The sequence below is a fragment of the Ixodes scapularis genome, unplaced genomic scaffold, assembly GCF_016920785.2.
Source record: "Ixodes scapularis isolate PalLabHiFi unplaced genomic scaffold, ASM1692078v2 PGA_scaffold10__122_contigs__length_95168666, whole genome shotgun sequence".
NCBI lineage: Eukaryota > Metazoa > Arthropoda > Arachnida > Ixodida > Ixodidae > Ixodes > Ixodes scapularis.
The window spans coordinates 85,323,692-85,340,674 of NW_024609836.1; the positions used below are offsets into that span (position 1 = coordinate 85,323,692).

The 16,983-nt window shown below is 47.6% G+C and overlaps 1 protein-coding gene across 3 annotated transcripts in view; it reads left to right on the forward strand.

Moving 5' to 3' along the window:
• Positions 1-16,983, forward strand: part of LOC8037295 (transcription factor IIIB 90 kDa subunit) — a 67,561-nt gene that overhangs the window by 1,918 nt on the left and 48,660 nt on the right. For all 3 annotated transcript variants that reach the window (XM_040220217.3, XM_029974177.3, XM_029974179.4), the window contains exons 2-5: positions 2,034-2,236; positions 3,965-4,039; positions 5,917-6,090; positions 16,681-16,785. In XM_040220217.3, coding sequence (XP_040076151.1) covers positions 2,050-2,236; positions 3,965-4,039; positions 5,917-6,090; positions 16,681-16,785 — 541 coding nt within the window. In that variant the 5' untranslated portion in view covers positions 2,034-2,049. The remainder of the gene's footprint in view (positions 1-2,033; positions 2,237-3,964; positions 4,040-5,916; positions 6,091-16,680; positions 16,786-16,983) is intronic.

The window sequence follows — 16,983 nt, forward strand, 5'->3', positions numbered from 1 at the left end:
TAGACAACACATCTAAAAAAGCCCAAAAAAAAAAAATATATATATATATATGCAGCTTGCAGCCGTAGCGTTCCATTAAACATTTCTTTCATCTTTGCATTCTTTCATAGCTTCTGCGAGCACGTATATTTCACTTTACGTGATAGCGAAACCGAAGCTACTCACAAACGCACATACTCCTGAATGATGCTCGCACTGCACGAGCGCGCGTGCTTGACAGGGACGCTGAAAGCTTGCAGCTCGCTTCTGTAGCCTCTGCTACGCTGGCACTTAGAGTGGAACGGAGCGTAAATAACTGTAGTGGGGAAGCGTATTGACCCATGTTCCAAACGCGGTCCAAATATTCTATTTCGCTCGCCTGGAGCGTGTAGTGATTAAAGCTCGTCGCCAAGATGTTATGGTCGCGTGGGGCCATTACGGGTGGGTGGTAAGAGACAGGGAAAGCTAGGATAAAGACAGCGCCCCGAAAGGCCTGTAAAGATGCTGGACAGGCTTACATTGCCGTGGCGCGTGGGACGCGAGATGGTCGGTGGCCGGGGACCAAGCGGGCACACCGGTAAAGGAAGACACGACACGCCAGCTCGGAGTTTCGATCAAGACTGCTTGTATTTACAATATCTACATCAATCAGCGTGTGCCGCTGTCAAGCACGCGGCACGCGGCACCATTTCAAATGCAGCTGAAAACGCCATCTGGATTATTTACAGCACACTACAGAGCGCTGCTCAAAACTTGAGTGCTACGGGCCTATAGGTTACTTTCTGGACAGTTTTCATATTCCTCTATTTTACGGGATCAGTTAGGCCAGAACGGGAAAAGCCTGAGTCATGCCAACAATCCCTTCGTTGGAGCCATTCCAATGCCGCAAGTGTCACATGATCTTTCAAGAGGGGTGCAGTGACGTGAAGTGCGCATAGTCACGTGATACGTTTACAGTGCGGTTGGCTGCGTGATACATCGGTGTTCTGGTTGGCTGGCGTCCGTAACGTCCGCTACGGTTCATTGTAAGGTAAAATTGAGTATAAAAAAAAAAATGAGAGAAAAAAGCCTTTGTTTTTTTTCTAGGTCCAGGTCACATTTGCTATTTGCAACTTTCACTGCCCACATAGGGAGTGCACTTGGTAGTTTCTATCGAAACAACTGTCATCTGGATGATTGTCGTAGAACAGCAGGACGAGGTTGGGTCTGCAACGCGTAAGAAGTTATAATTTTGTGAAATATGAGCGATACAAGAGCCTGCCTCATGCTTGCACATCCGAAAGGTGTATGGAAGCACCTTCATTTTGCAGCCAATCATCCATGAGCTAGGGATTGCAATTCTCACACCAACGTTCCACCATTGCTATTGCAAATGAAGACCCGTACACAGTGGGAAGGCTTCCCCTCTGTGGCATCTTACATCTCCGCCCTAGAGGAGAAATTTGGCGAGTGCGGTACGACTGCAAAATTGGGCTCCTTGACGCATATCTCGCAGTAGCTATTACACAAATACGTGCCATTACAGTACAGGGCCTGGAACGTGTCTCTGACTGGTCACAGGTGCGCTTAGTATCCTACTCCGCCCATGCGTCAAAGTGTTTCTAAAGTGGCAAGAAACGACTTCGCAAAAGCCGAAGTGTTGTGTCGTTGAATATCGCACTCCTGGTGGTTGAGTGTGGAAGTTCTGGGAAAAAGTATGAAAGAATGCGAGCGCCGCCGTTGTTGCGGGGTCCCAACTCTTGGCTGCCGAAGCTTTCGTGGACTTGAAGCTGGAGAGCAGCGGCAGTGACCTGCTGCAGAACGGGCGTCCGGCACATCCACCACTGCTGCTGGGAAATCGCCAGGACCGCGGCTGGCAATGGCACAACACCTCTATGACGTCGTAAGGCAGAAACCGTGGGACCACTTCTTTGGATGCGATAAACACGCCAGTCGTAAACTCGTTCCGGGCACGTAGTGCCTAACAATACTGAAACCGGCAGTGTCCGCAGCACATGGACCAAGTTGGCTGTCGAACTGCCGTAAATGACGCTTCCCCGCGCCATCTTACGCAGGGGGCACGGCGGTGCCATGTCGTCGACCAAGGCATGCCAGCACTGCGGGTGCAGCGAGATCGACACCGACCCGGCCAGGGGCGATGCCGTCTGCACCAACTGCGGCTCGGTGCTCGAGGACAGCATCATTGTCTCGGAGATACAGTTCGAGGAGAATGCCCACGGCGGGTCCCGGGCCATCGGACAGCTCATCAGCGCAGACGGTGAGGCCCTGCGCCACTGTTGCCGACCCACAACTTGACGCGGAACGTTTCTTGAATGAACCTTTCTCAGAAGTGTGCGCCACCCAGTAGCTGCTGCACCAATTATCCGAGTGCGTCATTGCTCGGGCACATACGGCGTGTCTTCCCCAAAAAATTTACAGCGTTTTTTTGTACCGCAGAAACAAACTATGCGTCGCCAAGCGCTGGTGGTCTGAACCAGATGCCAAAGTTTTGGAACTAACCATTATCTTGTTCAAAAGTTATAAGTGATTTTATAAAAGTCTAAATGGGAAAATGGGGCTTATTCTTGGTAACTAACATCATTCAGCTTCACATATTTGAGGACTAGATCGGCTGCAATTTTCCCATAGGAAATTTCGGATAATCTCGCGCTGCTTTTGAACCTCAGCACCAGCTGAGGTTCTGAAACCTCAGCAGTTGGATCGGACTGCTAGTGACACGTTTTGGCAGAGGCTGGGCGTTAGGCCATGCATAGTTAATTTTTGTGGTAATGATGAAACCCTGTAAATTATTTGGGGGGGGGGGGGGGGGGGGGGGGGGCACACCCTGTACTTTGAGCATACGTAATTGGACAAGAAGGCTACATTGGCGTTCAGCTTGTATCGAAAACGAGTGCTGTGTGGACGTTTGGCAAAGACTCGGATCCGATCCTGCGCTTCGCACCCGATAATGGTGACCGCCAATGCTGCTTGATGGGGTTTCGAAAAGTGTCTAATTTGCACAACTGTACTCAATTCACCACTTGGGTGACTGCGCAGTGGAAGCTATGGCCTTGCCAGACCAATCAAAATACCTCCCTTTTAACCGCACCGTCAGCTTAAGGGTCAACGGGGTATCATATTTTCCTAACTATGCATATTTAGGAGTTAAAATGTTTTGCGGTGACACTATACATGCGCAGACCACCGCAGAAGCGCCAACTATTAACATTTTACAAACTTGGGAGTTCTGCAAATTATACGTTATTGACCCGATTTTACCGGACAAGCGCTCATGTCTACATTACCCCAGTTTCCGATGAAAATGGGGTGGGCACTCCCCCGGTATTTTACCGTACAAGGATTTGTTTTTTCTAGATTGCTCATTATAATGAGACTCGACAGATATTGCAAACGAGAGTATGTTGACTACGATTTTTGTGCGCTACGAGCATTCTTTGTGAGCTAATAAAGTGGACGTTTGTTGAGCTGTGCTTTGTGTGAGAAGTTTTTATGTGCGAGCTAGCTAGGCATCGGGCATGGACTAGCACCGGGCGGGACCCTCCAAGAAAAAACTTTTCTTTTCGACCGAAATTTGCCTCTCCGAACTTTTTACATATGCAAATGTCCTTTTTCTTGAGTGTTCCACTGATTTTTACTATATGTATCGCATTATGTGCATCAAGCGCTTCCTTGCCCACTTTTCTTTCTTCTCGCAATAATTAATATTGACGCATCTCCCCGTACAATGCCCGGGCACTTTGAGGTGTATTAAATACATAAATAATAATAATAAAAAAAAAAAAAAAAAAAAACTAAGTATGGACTGCGGTTCGGAAAATACGGCGCAGTGCGTGCAGGCACCGGTAGCGGCCACCGACGACAGAAAAGCACGGTCGCGGGGACCACGATTTGCACCCTCGTAACGCACATGCCGGCCATCCCGAAGCGGGCCGTCCGAACGGGTGTCGGAGTCTGCCCTAAAACTTGGCTGCACATCTTCTTCCAGGAACATCTGGCAGGAGCTTGGGAGGCTTCCAGCACGGGTCCGGAAAGGAGTCCCGGGCGCTGACCCTGCAGAAAGGTACGGCTAGCTTTCCTTCCTTTCTGCGGCGCCCGAGGCACCGTGAGGCGCCAGCTCCGTCGGGCCAAAGGCACACAGGAAGTAACGGCTCCCGTTTAGCCGCAGTCGCGTTGCATCGTACAGGAGACAGTCTGAAGACGCTGTCCGAGGCCTTCCTTGTACGACGGTCCTGTCAAATCGGCCGTACAAAAACTCTCTGCAGACGTGGGTATGAAGCAAGCAGTAGGCATGCCCACTGATAGTTCACGTCCGTGGCAAACACCGTGACTTTTGTAGGATGTATAAGTATCGTGCGACTGCGGCTTTAGGGCTTCTACGATGAGTGCACGTTTTTTCTCGGTGAAAAGAGTGGACAGTCTCGGAAGAGGGGGAGTTGGATGCGTGACTTTGAACTTCGAGTCTCGGGACGAATTAAGCTTGGCGTGCTTCTCTATTGTCGCTTGGCTCGAAGTTGTTGTCCGGTACTGTGCCAGCCTGTTGAGACGTTTCTCCTCTTTGAGCGGGGAGTGGCATTTTTTGTTTTGCCGCACATTGTCGGAGAGGATGACCCTTCTCTAAATGATTGAAAGCCCGTTGAACCCATTTAAAAACTTCAACGACGTCTTAGGCAATAGTGCGACGGAAAGGGTTCGACATGGTGGAGCACTGACTAGGGACAGCCACTCTCTTCCCCTTCCTTTGTTTTCCACTCTCGGGTTCAAGTTTGTCAAACGGCTTCTGACATTCCCAGGAAGTCAAGTTGTTTTCTTGGCTTTTGTAAAGCGAAACAGTGAGGTGTCGAGATACCACCACAGTCGCACATTTTTTTAGAATATGACTGAAGTTATGGTGAAACGACTACTTGTTTGAGCTGAGCTTTCCTTTAAAGGGAAGCTACGGAGCTTCTTGGAAAAAATGAGTTAGAAGTGAATTCTAGTGTATTTTTACCCCGTGAACCCGAATACCCAAACCATTTGCTGCGTAAGTATTGTTAAAAGCGAGAAAAACGCGAAAGACAGTCGCTGTCCGTGACGTCATCGACGGCTCTTTTGGCTGCCCAAGGCTAGGGGGGCGGGGCTTCAGCCCTATTTTGAAATTGCTCTTGTGGCTCTCCGGCGCGTCGCATTGAAATATAATTTTGATATCTGTTATTATAAAAGCCAAATGAACGCAATTCAAGCGTTTTTTCTCAAATGTAGAAGTGCCCCATCTTCCCTTTAAATCGGTATATTTTTGGTGATCCTAAGAGTAAATGTCTAATGGATTTCAATATTTTTATTAATGTAGATTTGCCTCAGATAAATTACTTCTTGTGAGTCGTAGCGAGTTCTATAAGCTGCTCGTGCGTGACTCGGAAAATAAGTGGGAACCCCGAACAGCCAGAGTTTGACGTGCAAAATAAATCTCTATTTCGAACAAGAATTTGTTTTTTATAGGTGCATCAAAGAGCATTTCTAAAATTTTAGCATGCATAAGTTCAGGCATAAAAGAGATTTAGATAAATAAATCATTGGGAACTGAGAGCAGTCAAACTTTCAGAAAGGTGCCTGTAAGCGGTGCATTAATCATACTAAAATTTTTTGAGTGGAAGTTTCAGAAAAAAATATTTAAGACTAAAAAAAATTTTGTTTTGTTTACATGTTCAGGGAGGAAAACAGCAAAAACCGTCCGATTGATGCTGCTACTTTCAGGTGGCACAACATAGAGCGAAAACACAAAAGCTTCTTTGAGATGAATACCTGAAAGCAGATCCAGAAGATCCTAGCGTGTGCTGTACAATCTTGGAGTAGCAGCGTCGACACCTCTGTGAAACGCTTAGTCTGTCCGCATGCCCAACAAGTCTGTCTGCGTGCCCGACATTGCGGACAAGTTGCAAACGTGTGCGGACGCCGTTGCAGCACGGCGCAAGATCGTGCAGGTGGCAGAGCGGCTGAGGCTGAACCAGCACTGCATCGACACGGCGTTCAACTTCTACAAGATGGCGCTGACGCGGCACCTGACCAGGGGCCGGCGCCACTCGCACGTCGTCGCCGCCTGCATCTACATGGTGTGCCGCATCGAGGGCACTCCGCGTATCCTTTCCCACGCGCGGCGCCCGTCGCCGCTGCGGCAATTCGCCGGTGCGGCAATTCGCCGCCTACGCCCACACGCGTTCCCGGTGCGCACCAGATAGTCTTGGCTGGAACTAGATCCACTCGGTAAGCCACGCCTATAGTGTCGGCGTTCCCCGTTTGTCTCGTCGGTGCTGCCATTTTGTTGCCTTGTGTGGAGTGGGTGCAACCTACCAGTTTAGTATTCCGAGAATGAAACAGCGTGTGGAATCGGGAAGGAGAGAGAGGAAGCGTTTTAGAACGAACTTGGAAGTAAAAGGATGAGTCACAATATGAACAAGAAAGACTTTGGGGGAGCCCAACATAGGTCGCTGCAGCTCTGTAGAGCCAGCAGGGTGGTGCTTCCTCAATCGAGGGAGTGTCCACACTCGCTCAAGCACGTGCTCGTGTATTCTCTTACCAGAACCTCCTAAACCAGTAATTTGCTAAAATGGTTCCTTGGTGGAAGTTAGATTGAAAAATATGACTCCCCAACCTTCAGATGGGATGTCGGGGAGTTTGGCGATATTGTTTTGCTCTGTTGCAGACTGTTTAGATGTTTCTAGAGGGTGGAAAATTGTTTCCTGTAACATCAGGGAAAGTCTCTGAAAACTGGCAACGATGCTTCTAAGCTACAAGGTGGCTGAAGTGCCCTTACCTTGAAGCATAGGTTATGCAGTGGCTCTAGCTGGGACTGTGCCCAATGCTCTCCCAGTTCCGAGTTTGGGCTGGTGACGATAAGATTTCATTGTCTGCAGGCAAACGTGCTTGTGCCACCCATAAGCTCGAACCACAGGCCCTCCTTGCACTATGGAAGCTTGGCACCATACCTTTGTCTTTCGATGGGAATTGGAAGTGCCCAAAGGAGCTGTGCAACAATTTTAACGTTGAAAAAATTGGCATATTCTATTTTTGACATTGTTCATCTTGTCACAAAGGACAGAAAACACACTTCCTTCCGCCGAAACTTTGCGATTCCGCCGCATAATTGCGAGGCAAAAATGAAAATATTCCTTTTGCAGCCGCGAGCGGCGGCCATGAGAAACACGCGACATGACGTCAATGGGGGTCTTGTAGAAAGATAGAAAGTTGTGCGAATACCTGCTCGATAAAAGGTAACCTTTCTATAAATCTTGTCGTTCCAACATAAATATAAATGCGTCAGAAACCTGGTATCATCGGCAAAACTTGTATTATACGGAGTTTTAGTGGAGCCATCTATCCTAGGTCCAGAAAACTGTCAGCTCTATCTGCTACCGCGAACAGCCGACAGAATTTGGAGGGGGACGGGGGCAGAGCCAGACGGGGATGGCCGAACCCCGGATAAGACTTTCCTCCTTTCACCATATTGTTTGCACTGCGCCAGAACGTAGTCAAACAGTCGCGAGCAGATGAGTTCCTGCTGCTCACTGATGGCTCTAAAGAGAGAACTTCACCGGAACCCCGCGCGACCCCCATTGACGTCGCAGCGCACGTGACTCGGAAGATGGTGAAGGAGTTGAGAGCTGCCGAAAACCTCAATTTAAAATAAAAACTAGGACATGCAGGCAAAAGCAGTTTTTTGTTCTTTACTTCTGAAAGTTCGAGGCACCAACTCCCAAATTATTTTAGCAAAGCACTAAAATTGTTGCGCAGCTCCTTTAAGGGTACGGAAAAAAAATGTTTGCACTTATTTCTTTGTTTAGATGTGGTCTATGTTGTGTCGACAGCCAGAAACACTATCCTAGGCTAGCGTTTCTGGGCTACTGGCAGAGAAGTCAAGAAAACATGCTTTAAAACGAATGAACATATTTCAAAATTGCGTCTGGTGGCAGTCTGGGAAGCTCGGCTGAAATGTTGCCACGTCATGAGTTTCTGAGAAGCAGCGCGGGTTCGCTGCAGTATGGCTCGCGCATGGAGTTACTTTGTCCTGAATGGTGATTTGGCGGAGAATGCTAACGCATTTATTAGGTTATACATGTTAAAGCTTCCTCAGTGCTTCAGCAACGTGCATTCCACGCCATCATCTTTGCAAATGTTAGGTAGGAGCTTGATTTGAGGATGCAGGCACCTCTTCCAAGCCAACCATACCACTACCCCCCCCCCCCTGCCCAAGATGCAGCGTACTCCAATATGACACCCAGTGAATACTTGATGTACACTGCTTGCAGGTGTCGCCATTGCTGGGTACCGACGGTTCCTTCTAGTTACTGGATTGCTCGAGCGGCGGTGTGAAACTAAACACAGTGGACCGAACGCTCGTGGCACATAAAATACCGGCATGGCCGTGAATGACGTTATGGGCAAGCTATGTGTAGGCCATAGGACTTTGGCCGTGCAGGAGCCATTGATGTCACGAGCACGATACGCATTGCGTTGCTCGCCGGCAGACTTTGAAGCGAGGAGTAAAGAGCTTGCGCTCGCATCATGTCGTTTCCCGTCCCCCTTTAAGTCTCCTACCAGTTGAGGGGGTTTTCTCTTGAAGTTACTTCGAGGAAAGGGGGGGGGGGGGGGGGGGGGGTTAGTTAGTTGTACCATGGCCTCCTGTATACTCTGTGTTTTTCAAAGTGCACCCAACGGGTGTTCATCTACCTCCCTTCCTTCCTTTGCTGTCCTCCTCTCCCGTCAGCTCTGGGGATAATTGATTGCTGGTACACTGGCTCTCACCTTTTGGATTTAAGGCATTGGTGTGCTTGCAGTGTCGTGCGTCTGCACATTGCTCGTCCTTCTGTCAGTTTGCCTAGCGTTGCCATGTTGCTGTTGTCTTCGTGACTCTTCGATGGTCGCCAACAACCTCTGCAAACGCTAATATGTTTGCCTGGATGTGCATGGTGCAAAATTATTTCTAAAACATAATCACTTGTATATCGCCTCTACGATTGTAGAGAGCCTGTAAATGTATTAAAACATATAGGTCTAGGTCTTGTCATTTGAAGAGACCTGCCTTATAGGCTGTCCTCTGACCATATTTTTTTTTGTTAAAGTATATTGCAGTTTAAACTTACAACATTGCAATTTGTGCACTAGGATACACGCAATCGCAAGAACTTCCAACCCGCTACGCCCGATTGCCGATTTTTGCAACACGTTTCCGAGATATTGTTGGCGCCGAAATAGAACAAAATTGTATTCGCGACTCCAGCAAAACGGACGCCGCCAAGCGGGAAAACAGGGAACCAGTCGGTCCAGGTCGCTCCGCGCCCCGCCGCGTCTCTGGTGGCTTTCGCGGACACGTGCGGTCGCCCTGTCGGCGCGGGGACGAGCAAAGTAATTTGACGAAGGTCCGAAAATTTCTTAAGTTTGCCTCAGTGTTCATTAGTGTGGTGAAGCCTCAGTAGATTGTTGCTTTCCATCACGTGTTTGAAAGCCCGTTTACTCAACGCACGGTTGCGTGCTTTCAATCTTTTGGATGGGGAGGAATCACGGAAAACCTTTTTAATTTCTTGTCTGTCTCTAATCACATTCAAATAGACGACTGCTTGGTAACTGATAAGTGGTTTCTTTATAAGGTTGTAGAACAGTGGACTGAGGTCGGCAGACGAAGTGTTTCACTGAAGGGCACACCAATGTTGCAGTCAAGTGAATGGGAAGGTTCGATAGCTGCTTCCCTTAAGTTTGGTTGTGCTCAATCAGCTTCAAGTTAATTTGACCACTAACGCCGGCCGGTGCGTTGGCTATTCACCTTGGCTGCTTTTTGCCGAAAAAGACCACACTGAATTAGTTGGGCAAATTTCGCAATTACTTGATTCAGAAATCCTGCTCGCTGCATATGATTAATGAGGGAAGTTATCTGCTTTCAAAAGTTGGGGGACGCGTCTCGCAAAGTTAGAAGCTGTCACGTCATTAGGATGTATCACGCCTCCAATATTTATATTATAACCCCTGTCGAAGCCAGCAGCAATATACGTCTACATTGCTCAGGTTGACCGACCAAAAAAAATAAAAAAAATACTCATTTTATCCGTTCAGGATTCAAAGTCAAGTTCAATGCAGAGAGGTCTGAGTGAATCTTCGATGAAGACTCTCCTCAGTTTGTCCGCATTCGTCTCCGTTCTACTGGCTAGAACCATTTGGCTAAGTTTAACTAGTATCTCTCTGTCTGTCAAATATACTTTTACTCAGCCGTTCACCTAATAGTTAGTCAACTAGGTTCATATTTCAACCCGAAGAATATATTAATATCGCTTTAGTGGGACATAGTAAGTAATATAATACATAATCCACAAATTCGTCAAAATGACCGATTGCTACTAAACCCTGAATAGAAATACGAGTATCAGCTGCTTAGTGAAGCGCTAGCGGGTTAACATGCTCCTTGGCTCAAGAAGCGCTTGCTTAATTTTCGTAATTTTCCTGCAACCTGTGTTCTTGACCGAGCACATGACTGGAGCTGTTTCTTGAAACGCGGACACGCACAAAATCTCAAAATCGCGGACAGATAAGTCGCATGGTCGAGGCATGCGAGTTAGCTAAAAATTACTTTCGGTGGAACAATTTTGTAGCCCTCGCCGCTTTCCTTAGATGATCAAAACTAAATAGAGTCTATTACCGTTTCTCTGGAGTCCATAGTTTCGGTTTTGAACGAAGTCTCCGAAACGAAAGTTTGACATGAAAAGAACAAAAAACACCGGCAAAACAAAACTATGCTCGGCAAGTTTATGCGCACCGGCTACACTTAACCGTCTCAGTTCAAATACCCATAAAATTTGGCATTAAACAAAAGAAAATCTGTTAAACTGAATGCGCCACCCATTCAGGCGGCCCGGCCGAGCCGATGCGACCTGGACCCAGCCTCCATGTTTGTTTGGGGGTGGCGCCCCCTATAGGTCGCTGGAGTCGCGAATATTACAGACGGGCCACCTTAATATTTTTCAGCAGATTACGTTACATTAAAAACACCTAAGTTGTTAAAACTTACACGCAGTCCAGAGCTTCACGTTGCAGTGTTCCATGTAACAACGCTAAAAGAGTGACATAGCACGAGGAATAACTGAATTTAAGGCAATCAAGTTCGCCTCTTAAGAAGATTCTAGCACATAAAACATCCAAGGCTTTACCATGCTTAACATTTAAAAGGAAACTACATTAAATTTGGCCAGGCAATCTTGTATTGACCGTACAAGCACGCCTCATATATATCGTCAATGTCGTGTTGTCTGCTTCCAATATCTCCCCCAGTGGCGCCCCCACAATGCCTTGCGGCGACGGAGCGCAACTCCTTCGACGACCTGTCCCCATTGTATTCGGCGCCGTCTGACAGGTGCAGAGTATGCAGGAGGCTGTGATAGTGCGTGCTTTGACAAGCAACTTGCCGTTGAAGTAATAACATGTTTATGCATCCAATTGCCAACACAGCGTTCGGCTGTGTCAGAAACGCACCCAAATAATTCTTGTACCCATACGTTTAGTTCTCAAGGTTGGATCTACTCTCCGTGGCGTGTCTGCAATTCGTGGGAGATCTCAGACTCCCCACGGATTTTGACGGGAAGTCCGTGACCCCTCCGACTATGCACTTGGAATCGGTTATGAAGTCTATGCGGAAGGCAAGTTCGTCTGCTTCTTTTTGCAGGGGTTGTGGCGACTTCAGAATGCCGAGCTCTGATCGAAGGATAGTGGGTAGACCTGAAGGCAGCTTGCTTTGAGGTCTATTAACTATCCTTCAAGCAGAGACAATAAGAGCTCGGTGTTCTGACGTCACCTGCAAAAGAAGCAGACAAACTTGCGCTCTGAATTGTGAATAGGTCTGGCTAGCATTGCGGGGGTCCACTACTACTGCAGCGTGTCAATCTTGTTCGTTGGCACAAGCTAAGGGATGTCGGGGAAGGACATGTACTCATTATAAGGATATGGGAGCAGTGTTTAACCCATCTATGGTTCGACTGCTTTCACCAAAGATATCAACAAGCTGCCCAATAGAGCGAGGAATGCTCGATGGCATATTCACGGCCAATTTGAGTAAGTAGGTGACTTCATAATCATATCTAGGATATGATTATAAAGTTGCCCTTTATATTTGGCTAAACTATATAAAAGATTGGTAGGTGTATTTAACAGGATGTATAGACGATTGCAAGCAAGGCAACTGACCGCCGCCATGTCTGCTCGTGTGGGAAAGTCCGTGCAATTTCAAGTTTGCACGCATGGTGCACCAGTCCGATAGCAACTGCGTAAAAGTCCCCAAACTCTGTCCACGACTGTCGAAATAACTGCTGCGCCTGTCGACATAGTGCTTCGAGTATTGGTTCTGGTTCTCCTCTTGGCACTAGTAGAGTAGAGGGTTTTGGCGGCTCAAGGTAACCCACCAGTGGCATAGCCAGGGGGGAAACTTTCAAAGTTTCTGCTTCACCCCCCCCCCCCCCCCCCCCCTCCCTCCCTCCCTCCCTCCCTCCCCTCAGCCCTGGGAAACAGACGCGAACTGCAGGTGTTTTGAAACCTAGAGCCATCAAGGTGTCTTCGAGACGCGACCGGCTTTTAATTTTTCCGCCGCGCGTTTTCGACGTGCGCTTCCAGACTTGGAGGTCTTCTTGGAGTGGGCAATTCCCACCGCGTCGTAGACGCTGTCCAGTTCCCTCTGCCACTTCTTGAGCTTGACCCGCGCCAAATCATTGAGGACGTTCACCTCGAAAGCCCTGCTCTTTGCCGGTCCATCCACCCGGGGGGAACTCCACTGAGTCGCCAGGTCCTCGCAGATTTCGCAGTAGAGCGTCAGCTTGGCTACAAGACCGTACATGCGGTCGCCTTTCACTATTTTCACGTCGCCACCACCGCACGACGCGCACTTGACGTGTCCTAGAAGGCTGTTGATGGCTTCTAGGCTCGCTATGATGTAACTTTCGTCGGCTGGAGCGTTAGTTTCTTGTAGGTCGTCGTCGTTGCTTGCACGGGCCGCGTTGTCGGAAGTTTCAGACCCTGGCGTGTCACCGCCGTTGAATGGGGGTTCGACGGCCACGACCGCGCTGTCGTTGGATTCCGGCGGTACTTGAGTCGCTTGAGTGGTTACGTTGGGCTTGGAACGCTTTCGCTTGCGTCTGCCTCGATACTGGTGCAAAGTGCTGTATTTCCTTCCCATGGCTCTGACAGAACTCGCAGCGTCTTTTCTACCGTCTGGGATGTCCAGGGATGTCCGATTCTGATCGTAAGAACAAAATGGCGGAATGCGGTGCAACGTCCGATTGGTTGGTGTCGGGGCCAACCGAAACTTGCCGATGGTGCACGTGTCCGTTCAAAACCAATTGACTTCGAACAAAAAAAAAGCGATGTTTTAGATTTTATTTTTAATTTTTGTTGTTTGACCGACCGCGCGCAATTTCGGTAAAGTGCCCAGTTCCGTTTTTTAAAAATGTTTTTATCGATATTACGACATCGATACGCCGGCCGTAGGAGTAGGAACCCAACGTTCTGGATCTCATTAGGCTTTTATAAAGTTTCTTCTCTCAATATTTAAATGTGTGGCTTTGGCAGGACCGACTTTGTGTGTTTCTGTGCACACAGTTACTATTATTATTTTTTATGGGTTTACTCTGTGTGTAAATGGAAATAATGAGTTATGTGTTTCTGTTTTTATATAATTTCACTGTCGTGTATACATCACTAGTTATTGAAGAGGCTGTTTGCACTTATCTCATTTAGTTATGTTTTTAAGCAGTTTACAAGGGTGCTAGGGCAAGAAGCCCGGGAAAATTTGTATTACAAATTTTGCCCACCTGCTACTCAAACTCTGCAAGTTCTGCTTCTAAACAAAAATGCAATTGCTCTAAAAAAAAAAAAAAAAAAAAAAAAAAAGTTTGATTGCAGTGGTTACCATATTATTTTCGTTCCCCCTTTCAAGATACCAGTGTTGCCAGGTCTACTGATTTATCAGTAGATCTACTGATTTTGTTCCGGGTCTACTGATTCACTGAAAAACAAGAAAATCTACTGACTTTTTTTAGTAAACATATTAAAAATTTATTATATGGCCCCTTCAGTTCCCAGTGTCGTCCATCAAAGGAAACTCATAATGTCCCAGAATTAAAAACGAAGCACTGGCTAGATGGCCCAGAAGCCCGTCCTATTCGAGTGAGACCAGGTTTGGCAGGTTGTGCAGGTTCGACGGTGACATCCGGGCCAGAGCCATATATGGAGAGAGTTTGGCTAGCCTATGATCTCGCCGTAACGTCCTTCTCTTGAGTGAGCCAATCAGCCCGCGGCGCGGAGCGAGAGGTGTTTGCGTATGCGCCTGAACTTAGGGTCATAACAGAGAGGGTAAAAGAGAAAAAAAATGCACTCCCCCTCTCCCCTGCATGCCGTCCGCTCCGCCGAGTGAGCTGTAGCTATACTCCGTTTCACCTTCCGTCCGAGCACAGCGGACGCTAGGAGCCCTCCCAGCCAATGCGACGTTGAGGGAGTGTCATGCGACCTTGAGCTCCCTGTGTCGCCCCGCCCCACCGGCAGGTCACGCGACATTCTCCCGGCGCAGGATCGGCTGGGATGGCTCGTGGCGTCCACTGCGCTCGGACTGAAGGTGAAACGGAGTATAGCGTCCGGCTGGCGTGCAAACTCTGTTTAAAATCACGTCATTTTGGAACTTTCAAGCGCAGATGCGCAGATTTCGGTATGCCAGTTATCGTGTAATAGACCCTTTCCGAAATTCAGTCTGGCCACTTTGATCACTATCATCATCATCTGAAAAATGGCATATGTGCCATACCAATGGCGGCTTTCGATTTACTGATGAAGGAACATGTTGAAGATACTCCTAAGCTGAGGATTCGAGGCCTATACATTCTAGATGTTAGCGCGTTGCGAAACCGGAATTGAATGCAAGCGCTGCGTAAGTGTTCATTTCTCTAATTCGAGCCCAGTGAACCTGTTAGTGGCACAAAATCGACTTCGAAACCCCTTGACTTATAGAACTTTATCAAGGCGTCTGCCTGGGTTGGCGCTTTGTTCTGACTGGTTGCATCGTTGTGGGAATCGACACTGGAAGAGATGATCCAGAAAAACCTGGATAGCGAAAAGTTTATTCTCGTCTGCCGTTGACATGCAAAAGTGACGGTGCCCGATAAAATACTGCAGGCTATGGTTTCATTGCCGCCATTCGTATGGCAAAAGTTAAACCGCCATTTCAGCCACCAGATGGCACTGAATTTCGGAAAGGGTCTATACTATGCTAGATAAAAAGACTCACAGGGTCCAATTGCACTGTTACCTGCATGCAAATAAAAAACAAAAATAGGGAAAACTGTGTCAGATTGGCCGGTTTCTTTGGCGAAAAGAAAATCCGGTTGCTGTACCTTTTTTACTATACAAAAGTTCGTACTGGTGTAGGCCTTTAGCGACCATAAGTGGAAGTCTAAAATAATAAATAAAAACGTGCTCTCCTGACGCAATACACGCAGTAGTTGGGGGTAGTATTGCCGGCTGACTCAACTGCTATTTAAGTAACGGAAAAAAATATGCTAGTTTATCATTTAGCAAAATAGAACAACAGAGAGCTATAGGCTGATTTTGGAGTAGCCACAACTAATCTAAGAACGCGAACCACTTCACAACGGCAGCCACGAGCGAGAGTTCGGTGTTCGGTAGAGCCCGCCGATACAGCCCAAAGATGGAGAACGGCAACCTCCCGGTTTGTCGTCTGCTAGCGGAGTCGGCGGCGTGCCCTCTCTCTCTCGTTTTATCCCGCCAAACCCGCTGAACTTCCCGGATGTGTGGAGAGGGCGCTGCGGTCGAACAAAATGGTGCCGCCCAGAGAGCGCTAAATGGAATGGTCTATACAATCTACTAGAATAGCTTCGAGTTGAGCGGAGAGAGCCGCAATTTTCATGCATTCGTTCGGCGGATTGCATGGGATCGACATCCAAATTTCAGTTATTTTCTTTTATTTGGCATACTGTGGCAAGAAAATGATATAATCCTCGGTGGCTTAAAAAGCTAACAAATGAGGTTTCTCCACGTTTGAACACAAACTTTGAGTCAGGCGAAAAAGAAATAAGCCCGTAGCAGACGCGTAGCCTCAACAGTGCTCCGGACCAACAGCGTTGCTTCAAAAACCTTCCACAGCCCAGTAAGGAAAGATGGCAGCATGCAGAGGACTTCCATTGGACATGTTCGCGCGCACTTGCCGGAGCGTCTTGTTTTGGTTTCGTTTCAATAATAGCGACAGGTGAACGTCGTACTGTCGCCTTCATCTGTGATCCCAAAAGTGCCGCAGTCTCGATTTCAAAGAATAATCCTCGAAACAGTCAATAATGACTAAAACAAAAACATTTATGGAGCCATTTTAATTTGTCCTTCATATAAAGTTACTCGAGAACTGGTCTTGTTTTTTTCTTTCATTTTTATTTGTGTTTATTACCATGTTACTCTATACTATTTCTTCGAAGTGTTTATTAATGGAGATAGCAAAACATGGCAAAACACATATTTCGTGGAATCTACTGATTTTTGTGCAAATCTACTGACTTTTTGGGGATCAATCTGCTGACTTTTTTTTTCTCCATCTGGCAACACTGCAAGATACCTTGTGCGTGCCTCTGCGACATTGAAAGTGTTTGTATCCATTAATACGAGCAAGGTTCTGCTGTGAGCTTTCCTTGACTCGTTTGGCAGACATGTTACTGGACCTGAGTGATGTTGTCCAGGTAAACGTCTACGAGCTGGGAAAGACATTCCTCAAGCTGTCCAGTGCCCTCTGCATCAACATTCCAGCCATTGGTGAGTGGGGCCGGCGAGACCACCGCTTTTGAACGGCGGACGACACGAAAAGGCCATCCACCAAAGTCTTCTCGAATCCGTAGTTTTGACACCTGCAGCATTTATATGGCCAGACATAAATTCATTACACAATCTCTAGAGAATAACGGCTCAAACCTGAAAACATGCTTGGAGTATGGAAGTGGCAATCGGTGGTGG